This window comes from Xenopus laevis, chromosome 8L, assembly GCF_017654675.1.
Source record: "Xenopus laevis strain J_2021 chromosome 8L, Xenopus_laevis_v10.1, whole genome shotgun sequence".
Classification (NCBI taxonomy): Eukaryota; Metazoa; Chordata; class Amphibia; order Anura; family Pipidae; genus Xenopus; species Xenopus laevis.
The window spans coordinates 83,860,243-83,872,539 of record NC_054385.1 but is presented as its reverse complement, the minus strand read 5'-3'; the positions used below and the strand labels follow the sequence as shown (position 1 = coordinate 83,872,539).

General features: G+C 38.8%; 1 protein-coding gene across 2 annotated transcripts in view; it reads left to right on the top strand.

Moving 5' to 3' along the window:
• Positions 1 to 10,982, top strand: part of LOC108698753 (mitogen-activated protein kinase kinase kinase kinase 5) — a 73,950-nt gene extending 62,968 nt beyond the window's left edge. For both annotated transcript variants that reach the window (XM_018230510.2, XM_018230511.2), the window contains exons 22-32: positions 248 to 308; positions 1,449 to 1,451; positions 2,524 to 2,638; positions 3,919 to 3,977; positions 4,164 to 4,267; positions 4,400 to 4,577; positions 5,600 to 5,671; positions 6,902 to 6,994; positions 7,277 to 7,347; positions 8,208 to 8,263; positions 8,658 to 10,982. In XM_018230510.2, the coding sequence (XP_018085999.1) occupies positions 248 to 308; positions 1,449 to 1,451; positions 2,524 to 2,638; positions 3,919 to 3,977; positions 4,164 to 4,267; positions 4,400 to 4,577; positions 5,600 to 5,671; positions 6,902 to 6,994; positions 7,277 to 7,347; positions 8,208 to 8,263; positions 8,658 to 8,745 (900 nt within the window). In that variant the 3' untranslated portion in view covers positions 8,746 to 10,982. The remainder of the gene's footprint in view (positions 1 to 247; positions 309 to 1,448; positions 1,452 to 2,523; positions 2,639 to 3,918; positions 3,978 to 4,163; positions 4,268 to 4,399; positions 4,578 to 5,599; positions 5,672 to 6,901; positions 6,995 to 7,276; positions 7,348 to 8,207; positions 8,264 to 8,657) is intronic.
• Positions 10,983 to 12,297: the final 1,315 nt, after the last annotated feature.

Genomic DNA, 12,297 nt, shown 5'->3' with positions numbered 1-12,297 from the left:
TTATAACTGCATCCCTAAGCATCATTTTGAAGGATATTATATACTTGGATGAGGAGCTCTCAGAATAATACAAAGCACTTTTATGTGAGGGGAGATCAGAGGATAACTGTATTCCTTTTCCTTGGACCTTAATGAATTTATGCAGTTATTGAACTCAGACCTTAGCTCTGGTTACAATTTTATGTTATGAAAATTAAATTGGCTACCAATGATTTACTAATTTACCTCCTATTTTCCCTTTTGGAAGCTGTTTCCTCGGAAGTGCACATGGCTGTACATTATGAATAATATGTTGATGTCCTTGTCAGGTAGGTTGTCATTCTCTATGAATACTGAAACTAAAATAAGTGGTTCAGCCAGCACCTACAAATAAATCAATCCGTGGCCCATTTTATATAAGACAGATTTTCATTCTGTTGTTCTTTAAAGAGCCACAAATAGCCTTTACCCAGGTTTATCTTTTTGTTTAACATTGATTAAAAAGAGGACTCGTTTATTTTCTTAAATGGGAATCTATTGGGGCCTTCCCACTGAATATGAGGGAGTTTTCAGTTCAGTCGGACACAAGCATGCAAATCGCGCGTGTCCCCGAGTTCTGATTATGGTGTCACACATGTGCATATTGAGCACGCAGGGAGGAGCTCTCATCAAACACCTACTTGTGCAGAAATATAGCCATCCAAATTGAGAGCTCCCCCCTGGTATGTCATAGCACTGGCAGGGGGTGGGGGAGCATTTTTTTAGAAAAATAGTATTGTTTCCCTCTAACCAGAGTTGGGGTTCTATTAGCCCATACCCTCAGAGAGGGAAACAATTCGGCCCCTTTACAAGTCACATATTTAATAATAAAAAAAACCCTGAGTTATGTCCGACCACAGCTAGTGACAGTCTCCCTCTCAAAATCGTATGATCGGCAATACATGCAGAGATATTACCCGCAGCCGAAATCTTATAACTTGTCCGATCGACCAAATGAACAGATCTCCACCGGACAAAAAATGTCAGGACTCTCCACACGTGATCCGAAAATCTTACAAATCCTCGATTTGTACGATCAGATCTTTGCATCTATGGCCAGCTTTAGACTTGAATGTAAATTGCCTGCTAAGTTTTTATGTCTGCAGTTGTCCGGTAATAGTAGTCTAGAAAATGCAAATTTTGCAGACTTTAATTTTACCAATAACAGTTACACAGATCCTATTGGCTGTATATAGATTTTGCATTTGTACCTTCAGTAACATTTATTGTACAGTACTGATGCAGTCTGAGCTTTTTGACAGATGACATATTTGGTCTGTGTGCAACTACAAGCTATTAGATCCCGGAGCTGAAACTTCTTGTTTACATCAACAGTTTAGAATTTGAATAAAATCTCAGACCAATACTACCACTACTAATGTTAATTTTTTTCCCCTTTGGTCCTGAACACACACTACTACCAAATGCAGAAGGTAAGCTCATTTGTTAATATTCATATAATATATACACACACATATTTATTATATACACACACACTATATATATCATCATAATGTATTTATATAGCACCAGCAAGTTATGCAACACTTTGTTGATTTATAACAAGCAGGAGCATGAGACACACATATATAATATATACACACACACACACACACACACACACACACACACACACACACACACACACACACACACACACACACACACACACACACACACACACACACACACACACACACACACACACACAATATATACACACACACACACACACAATATATACACACACACACAATATACACACACACACACACACACACAATATATACACACACACACACACATAATATATACACACAAACGCAACACTTTACGTTAATTTAGAACAAGCAGGGGCCTGACAATAATTTTACAAACTAGGCTTAGAGAATAAAAATAGGATCAGAGGCATTCATGCTCCCACTTAGTGATTTGCTTTGCTCTTATTCAAATGTACCCACTGTGCCTTTTTTAAATGAACGTAATTGCTGGCATATAGAATTAGTATATGAACTGCAGGTTCAGTGGATGTACATTCTCTAGTAGGCTCAAATACAGCAAATATTACTTAATCAAAATAATATACATATAGTGTGGCCAACATCAACCTTATTCATTTCCTTATTCATGAACAATACTCTTTAACACCGAAGGAATTCAACTAAATGGTGGAGCTGAAATTAAAATCTGCTGTCTTTGGCATGCATAACTCTCTGTAGATGTGCCTGAGCTTTCAGTTATTTTTCTTTATACAATGTAAATACATAACTACTTATGGTTAGTAAGGGTTCAGTCTATTTATTTAAATTATCCATATACTATACTAACATGTATTGTTCAAATATTTATCAAAGTATGGGAATCACACGCTATAAGCAGAGTGCCTGCATTAAATATTTATTTTTCCACACACAACATGTTTCGGGCACCAAGGCCCTTTAACATGTATTGTGTTTGTCCTTATACCAGTCATCAATTTCTGAAGCAACTTTTTATTTTCAACAGGTAAAACTGTTCAGCTTTATTCACATAACCTAGTGGGTCTGTTTGAGCAAGCTAAAAAACCTGGACTAGCAGCCCATATACAGACTCATCGTTTTCCTGACAGAATACTGCCAAGGTAATTTTGTGGGGATTTATGAAAGTGTCAGCACAGATGTACAAATGGCACTGACATCTTCGCTTACCACCTTTTATTATTCTGTAGTTTTGTAGTTTCATGTTCTGTCCCCACTTCATTATTCTCTATTCTTCTTTGTTTTGTTTTTTCCTTTATTTTCTTCTCTTGGCTGTTTTTCTTCTTTTTTTCTTTTTACTTGTTTCTTTTTGCCTTCATTTACTGTTACCTGTATCTTTCGCCTCTGTATCCTCTCCGCAGTTGTTTTGTATCTTCTCCCCTTTCTTACTTCTTTCAACCGTGTCCACATTTGCCCCCTGCTGTCCTTTAACATCTTTGTGCCTATTCACCATCCACCCACTGAAGGTGCGTTGTAAGATGAAAATATTCACTTTGGATAACTGCGATCAAATCAAAACTGCCCCACCCCAAGCTTATGGACATACCCAGATTTTCTGGGTTAGCTAATCTGCCCAAGCCGTAGTGCAGGAAGTGCAAGTGAAAGCATGTCATAAGGTGCATTATGTGTCCCACAGCCTAAAAAAAGGGATTGCTATGGCCAGTAATTCCGTAATTTGGATCTTCATACCTAAATTCTACTAGAAAATCATGTAAACATTAAATGAAACCAATAGACGGGCTTTGCTTCCAATAAGGATTAATTATATCTTAGTTTGGAGTCAAGTACAAGGTTCTGATTTAGTATTGCAGAGAAAAAGGAAATTTTTTTTCAAAAATTTGGATAAAATGGAGTATATAGTAGACAACCATTCTGTAATTTGGAGCTTTCTACTTAACGGGTTTACGGATAACGGATCCCATACATGTAAAGTATCAACAGACAATTATGAGAGCGTAAGCATGCATCGTGCTACAATTTGGGCTGCATTGAAGCCTAAACCTTAGCAAAATATCAAACAAGACCTATCCATACAACCAAAAGCTCAACACTGGTTGCAGGCTAAAAACCTGGCATCATCCTTTAAGTGTATGCCTATTGACTGTATCCCAGACACCCCTAGAGGGGGGAACATTGACTGTATGTTACTGCAAAGGGAGGCTTTTTGGACATTTGAATTAGAGTGTGTGGCCCCCAGGGGTCTGAACAGGGCATTGCAACTTAACTGTTTTTTATCCACAGGATAGGTGATATAATACATGGATCGAGTAGTATGACTTATATACCCTTCTGTTATGCTTGTACAACGGTTATGTTTCTGTTCGACTAATACAGCAGTTAATACACTGATAAACATAACAGATTTTGCTTTTCCATTTTTCAGAAAATTTGCCCTTTCTACAAAGATACCAGAAACAAAAGGCTGCCACAAGTGTTGTGTTGGTGCGTATGCCAGCTGTTACTGCCTGTATTGGGCATAAACTGAGGTGGTGCAAAGTTTGATTCTTTCTTGGTTGCAGAATGGAATATTCATACAATAACAGCATTACATTAGACCCATTACAAAACAGTGATTAGTGTTCCAATATATATTTCTTATTATTTTTGTCTTCCACCTTTCCTTTGCAGTAAGAAACCCATATACTGGTCACAAGTACCTGTGTGGGGCTCTGGAGTCCAGCATTGTCCTGCTTCAGTGGTATGAGCCTATGCAGAAGTTCATGTTAATAAAGGTTAGCCTTTCCTCTGTAATGATCTGACCTCAAAAGCTCTGTAGTTGCTTGAAGCTGAATGGATGATTACAATGTCTTTTATAATTACGGTTCATAACTGTAACCTCTAATCTCTGTACCATTGTTTTTCAGAACTTTGATTTCCCTCTGCCAAATCCCCTGAGAGTGTTTGAAATGCTGGTTGTCCCAGAGCAGGAGTATCCCTTTGTCTGTGTAGCTGTCAGTAAAGGAGTAGAATCAAACCAGATTGTCAGGTTTGAGACCCTCAACCTGAGCTCAGCCTCTTCCTGGTTTACTAACTTGGACTCGGGTATTATGAATATTGTGTTCATTATCGGATCGCTCTTTAATATTTTATTGTTACAGATAGGTGTGAGACAATGCATGAGGTCTCCTCCTGTGTATCCAGCTGGTTCCCTTCAGCCATGTATAATTCATCACAGTTTCTGCAGAAAACAGTTATGATTAATTGGCTCCCCACGTGTGTAAACAGAAGGCACTTTTCTGGGCAACTGCAATATAGATGGTAACAAACAAGCTTTGTAAAAGGGTATCTAGTATAGGTAAATCTATCTTCATAGTCTCTTTGTAAAAGGGGAACTTTAATACTAAACAAATTGCATAACATTAAAAAATTAAAGAAAATGTAATTCACATTATACATTAATAAAAAAGAATTTGTCCTAATTTGTAAATGCTGTTGCTGTTGAAAACTGTTTGTTTGGCCATTTATCTCTTCATGGCTTGTCCAGTCTCAATCCAAGACTTCAGCTACCACAATGCCTTGCATACTATTCTGTTAATCATGGGGCATTAAGGCATATGTGGCAACTGCATTCAGCAAAATCCGGATTTATAGAAAGGGACATCCACTGAATGCCTTCCATGATGCACCTTCCTCCTGTCCTGATCACAGCAGTTCTAGACCTCTAGATTAATTTGAGCCATGGATTGAAATCCTGTCATCCAGAGACATCCCTGGGAACATTGTACATAAAACAGCTTTAGCAATAATTTTGTAGCTATAAAGTTATTATAAAGGATAGTGACGGTAGGATGTCTTTTCATTGCATAATATATATAGACTGAATCTGCAAATAATCAACATTTATATTTAGAATAATAATCTGGAATGTGCGTTTACATAAATCTTTTTGGTCATCGATAAACTGTAAATCCATTTTAAGTTCTATAAAGTAATGAAACTGTTGTGTGGTTGCTGCTAACACATCATAATACAAGAGTCCAGACAAATGTATTTGTGAGATCAAAAGATATAATGTTCTCGGTTTGTTGGAAATTTTCAGCTGATATTAGTTTTTCCCACTCTAGGAATTTGTCAGCAGCTGGATGCCATACATGTTACACAGCTTGAGAAAGATACCATCTTGTTTTGTCTGGACAGTAAGTCTTGTCAATGGTTTTTACATGTACATTTCCTAAAATGCCTGAACCTGCTCTAATATACTTTTTGTTAGACATTTCTTCCCGTAAAACTGAGACTTTTAGACATTTTTGGGCTCATTTATCATTGGTTACAGGAGTAAGTGCTGCAGCACATAATTGAGTTTAAAGAGCCCCCCCCATACCAACTGTCCAGTTTTTCACAGCACAGTTCGATTTTGACAGCTCAACCCACAGACCTGGATTGTCACTAAAATATCCTGACTTTCTCTTTGATTTCCTGCACTGAACAGCCAGAAAAGATTCAAAGTTTCTGAAACCTAATTGGCTTTTGGCAGAGAGCCCAGAATATGTGGCAGGTGCACTTGGATACTTGTAACAATTTACGATAAGCAAAGGAACAATTGTAACTATTAAAGATAAGCAGGTCCCTTGGGGAAACTGTGACTTGCAGCTTAAAGGGCAATTTACCTTCATTAGCAAAACTGTAATAACACATAAACACCACAGAAATGTGTTCAAACTTGCATAACCTGCCCAATTTTGTAAAATTAACTTGGTAATTAAGGGGTGTGGCCACAAAAATGGGTAGGTCTAAAAATTTTCAACGCACTCTGCGCAAATCTTTCGGTCCCTCTTTGTATTTCCAAAATGTTGGGAGGTATGCCCATACGTATAAAGATCCCGTGGCTGTGCCAGTGATAGGTGCAAGTAAGGTAAGGGAATGCCCACGTGGCACCCATATAAAAAATAATCTGGTATATCCCTGGATCCATCTGTATATCAATTCAGCAGAAAAGTTCTAGTCTGAAGCTAGTGCACCGTCTGAAGCTGGGGGAGAGCACAATTTATTAGGGAAATTAGAACGATTATTTCCCTTTGTAATTTGTTTACAGTATTTTTTATAGTTTCTACTCTCAGTTCTTCTATCCTTAGTACTTTTCGGAGCCATCATTAGGGGGTGACAAATAGAGGCAGCTGCTCTGGGCTGATTCTCATAAAGACAGTGGCCACAGACTCATTGCACATTGTTTTCCCGCGTCTAAGCTTCTCCAACAATATTGTCCTGTGCCCCCTCTGGCCTCACTGGATAACTTGTCCTGGGCCTCAGCCTCCGAGGTCTAGCGCTTTATGTGCACATTCTTTGTAATAGTTTATTACCTCTATAACTGAGGCTACAGAGAACCAAATGAGCTCGTAAGAAATGGCATTTTTTTCTTTTCTTTAAAGATTATGTGAAAATTGTAAACCTTCAGGGGAAACTAAAGTCAAGCAGAAAACTGGCATCAGAACTAAGCTTTGAATTCAGCATCGAGTCTGTAGGTAAGTGTGTCCCAAACACCCTGCTCTGCTACACAGCCCATTTGAATACATTATGTCAAAAAGCTTGTGGTATGTGGCAGCCATACACATGATTTCAAATCCTGGCTAATCTGACATGCATTGCTAGAACAAACGGATGGGAAATAATGCAGCAGAGAGCTATAGCACCTGTTACCGTTGGGCTGCCAGATTTGCAGTTATTTTTTTTTTTAAATTGCTGGATAAATTGCCTCAGAAAGTTCCCTTGCATACACTTTATCTGATGGCTTTGTTTCCTTTCAGTGTGCCTTCGGGACAGTGTGCTAGCCTTCTGGAAGCATGGCATGCAGGGAAAGAATTTTAGGTCAAATGAGGTAGGTTTGCCTACAGGATAGATGTCATACAATACTTGTATAGCTTGATAATATATTCATTTCAAATTAAACATGAAATCCAATTAAAGCATTCATAGCTCATTTAAAAATCTTAGCTGTCAATCAAATATTTTCTGCCCCTCCTCTATGCCTTAGACTTAGAGACAAGGCAGACAATTACTTGAACTTTTTACTAGAAGTCACTGCACTCCCCACATTAATCATCTATTTGTGTAGCCAGGGCATGGGGATGGACATCAGGTCCCCCATTCTGATGCACAAACAAGATTCTGAGATGATGCAAGGCTTGTCTTAATAACAGTGTCCACAAAATGGCTCCTTGCCTGTTTGTTATAATTATAGTTCCCAGACTGATAGAAACAAGATTTGAATAATTTATACAGTGTAATTAAAGTTCATTTTGCTTGAGTTATGTGATTAAAATAGGATTTTGAATCATTTTTTGGGTGAAGGGTCCCCTTTTAAAATGACACCTACATTATAGGAAAATGTGTATTTTCTTTCAACATTTCTAGTTGCTCAAGGCAATATAGTTCATTCTACTCCCTTCTAGTCACACAATTACAGCAGTGGTCCTTCTCTAAATCACTAGTAGTAATGCTAAACAATCCTGTAGCTTGGCAGTTTTACGGTTCCTTTTGTCATATGCAGTAGCCCTTATAGTTGGGTTTTCTGCAGTAAAAAAAATAAATAAAAAAAAAAGACTTGGTTCTTAGATTTACAAGGTGTGATTGGTTCTGTGGCAAGGTCCAGTGAGGCAAACATGCCCCTACATAGACACTGATGTTCTGTGCAGTTTCACTGCTACATTTTTAATTTACTTTAATTCTCTGTTTTAGGTTACACAAGAGATTTCAGATGAATCCAGAGTTTTCCGCTTATTAGGATCAGACCGGTATGGCTACAGCAATGTTTAGTTTGTTCAGAATGTCAGCAATGTACTGGGTGCAAATATGCTGCTTTGTCTACAGAACATACGTGTTGTATGTACATGTTGGATTTGTTGTATGTACATGAGACCACACTGGCTAATAGCTGGGCACTTTGTGGGCTCTCAATCAAGAAAGCTTAGTATTTTCACCTCACAAATGCCTAAGGCTGTCATTTCTGTGGGGAAAGAACTTGGTTTCTAACCAATTGTACTACAATGTATCAGTAGCACAATATATTCCCATTTAATGAATAACATCATGAAACAGAGCAGTTTTATGTGCAATGTGCTGGGTATATGGCATGGAATTGGCACTGTATTTCTGTTCATTCAGTTACCCGTTCCTTTTTCCTTGCAGAGTGGTGGTGCTGGAAAGTCGTCCAACAATGAATCCGATGGCACAAAGTAACCTGTACATCTTGGCCGGCCACGAAAACAGCTACTAGCCTTCTCTTTGTAGCTTGCCAGAAACGACATAGGAATCGAAATTCCAGCATAAACGTTCCCTTGCTGGGCCTGTGCAAGGTGGATTTTGCTTTGACTTTTCTTTTTATTCATTTATTCGTATTATTGGGGGAAAGGGTTGTGTTTTTAACATTTTGTGCTGCTGGAAACAGCGACATTTCCTGTCACCACTGTGTGGTGTTGGTTTTATTGGTTGCTTTATAACAAGCTGTGAGATATACCCTCTGCTGCCAAAGGTTGGAGGGTTCAGCCATGCTGAATATAATAAGTGGTGCCTTGATATGCTCTGTGGTCTTGCAGTTGTTCCAGGGGATGCTGAAACCAGAATGGCCATTGGCTTTGATATTCTGTATGTATCTTCCATGCTGCATTGCCACTTAACTTTAGCCGGAGTATATTCCTTTGGTATAGTGTATGTGCCAGCAACGCATGCCCCAGTTTCACAATAATTACTTACTAAAATCCCAGCCCTACTGTTCCTTGCCAGCACATGCTTCTAGGTCTTTATGTTCATATGATATTTAAAGTCATTTTTATTCGCTATTTGAGGGATCTTGTTTTTCCCCATTTACTCCAGCGTGCCTGGGCTCTGTATCTTAGCCAGCATATTGGTACAAACTCTATTCCATAGCTGCAAATACATTTACCCCGGGATATTTACTGCCTCTTTCCTCTCATATTCCGAGAAAGTGACACTACACCCCCATGTTCCTACGCATCTAGTCTGAATAGGACTAATCTGTAAAATACAACTATGACCTTTATTTATTAATCTTTGGCTTGAGTGGGTAACATATCTGTATAGGAAAGGATTTGGCAGATTTTGTGTTGTTTGTGTGTACAGGAATGGTTTCTTCAGTTTTTTTTTTTTAAATCCAGCCAATGGCTGTGCCCTTTTCTTTTTAATTCTGCCTTATGGATCAGGATCATTTTATGGGGCTCTGGGCACTCAGACTCGAAAGGGACATTAATCCAGATTTGGTTCTATAGTTCTGATGAGTTCCCTCTTGCCGACCCTGTTAACTATATGGGAATCTGTTCATGGCACTGTGTAGTAAATGCTCTCATACTGTATAGTGGTTAATATTGAACTGCAGAATAAGGGCTTTAGGGAGGCAACACCATGTATTGTTATGCAACAGATTGTGGGAGGAATTCTCGGCTCTAGCCAATAACAAAGCCGCAGCTGCTATTCTATATTATAACACAGAAGTTTCCCAGTCTCCTTTTCAGCTCGCAATGACCATTTATTTCTAAGCAATAAATAAATTAAAAAACCTGTGGTTTGCCATGAATTAGTCTGTTACCCGGTCGATTCCTTTTTTTTTCCCTTTCGTAGATACGACTGCAGATTTGTCCTTGTGTGTTTGATCTGTGGTTAAAAAGGCAGAGGAATGTGGCTGCGTTTCTGATTCTGTGTGTTTAGTATCCGTATAAACGAAACGGCCTTATTTACCAGCAGAAATTTCCTACAGACTTCAAGGAAATGCAGCCTGCTTTCTATTTTGTAATTATAACTCCTTCAGCTGGCTAGGGATGCTGGGAGTTGTAGTTGGGAGGCAGCCACAAAGCCCTGATACAGAATGATTTTGTGCAGCTCCGTGCATACCTCCCAACATTTTGGAAATAAAAAGAGGGACAAAAAAAGGTGGCGCGTAGCGAGGTGAAATTGTATGACCACGCCCCCTAATTACCATGTTCATTTTACTAAATTTGGCAGGTTATGAAAGTTTGAAGATATGTCTGTTTTTTTTTCTGTTATTACAGTTTTGCTAATGAAGGTGAATTGCCCTTTAAGCTGTCGGTCTAACCTCCCAAAGGACGTTATCTTATATTGTTACAATTACTTATTTGCTTATCTCAAAATTGTTACAAAAGTATCTCATCTGCAGCTGTGGCTGTTCTGGGCTCTCTGCCAAAAGCCAATTAAGTTAAAAACTTTGTTTCTATTTCTGGCTGTTCAGTGCAGAGAAAAACGGGATTTTCCAGTGCAAACGAGGGACTGGGGGTTCAGCTGTCAAGAGGGTTTGTCCCTCTAAAAAACGGGACAGTTGGGAGGGATGTCAGTGGGATGCTCCTGTTACAAGAAAACTAGTACCAAAGTGTTTCTGGACTCTCAGCAGCAGTTTGTTCCGTTTACCTTCCGACACCAGGTTTTATCATGTGTAACTTGATTTTCTTAAAAGAGTTCAATTTGAAATAAATATTGCTAATGTCATATTTTGAAATGTTACAGCATTTTGTTTTGAGTACAACACAAACCTATCTAAATACTTACTGCTTAAAGATCTTAATATCAGAAATGGCACTAATGGAAGGTGAGAAAAGATCGAAATAAGCGAGAATTTGATTGGTCTGGGATACAAAGCACAGGCCTCACATCAGTGCAGAGAACGTGCAGGTTTAGCTGGTAGAGGAGCAGTGGTGCATCAGTCTATTATGTTGTTATGGATGTTGATCTATTCTTTGGCTTTGTGTGGCACCGAAAATAATGTGTGGGCCTCAGGGTCGCCTCCTGTCTGCCTTTAACATGGGCTGCCAGTTCAAAACTGCCATTCTGGGCTTCAGAGCTCTGGAACGTGAACAAAAGTCTGCTAATATGATCCCTGAACTAGGCCTGTTAAATGATCAGCACAGACAGCCTGTACCATCATTGTCCACTATTTGGGGCTGTAATAAAATAATGACACACTGGAAAGGAAGCTACAAGGCTGCACCAGATTTTAGCTTTATGTCACAAAAACGATCATACGGCGCAGTCTTCTGACCTGCAACTAACCATTCAGATTAACATAAAGTAGTAAAAGAACAAATCACAAGATGTTCTGGCAATGACAGCAATTGTATGAAAGTTCTAGACTTCTATCTAAATAGTAGTGACCGTTTTCCATTCATATCGTCAGATAAGAAATACATGCTCAGATATCTTCTAACCTGTCCGATCGACTAACGGACCGATCACCATGGCATGAGAAATGTCGGGACACTCCACACACTGCCCGAAAATTGTACGAACCAAATTTTCATTCAACTTTGTCTTTTGTCTATGGCCAGTTTAAAGAAGAACTAAAGATTAACTAAAAAAAAGTAGCTAGAAATATTGTACATATGTTTTGGACTTCTGTACCAGCCCAAGGCAACCACAGCCCTTTAGCAGTAAAGATCTGTGTCTCCAAAGATGCCCCAGTAACTCCCCATCTTCTTTTCTGCTGATTCACTGCACATGCTCTGTGCTGCTGTCACTTACTGAGCTTAGGGACCCACTCACAATATACAGTACACATAGAATAGAAATGTCACAATATAAGGCTGGATCATTGCTGCTAAGAAGCTGAAACTTTAGGCTGGTGCAATAAATTCATTACATAAAATGGCATTTTTAGCCATAATCCTTTAAGGTTTAGTTCTCCTTTAAGGAATAACTGCCCTGTCTGTTTCAACATGACTTGTGTAGCCAATAAGAAAAGCTCAGATACAGAGGCATGAAACCATTCAAGGTAAGTTCTAATAATAATCCCGATCTCCCTGGTTCC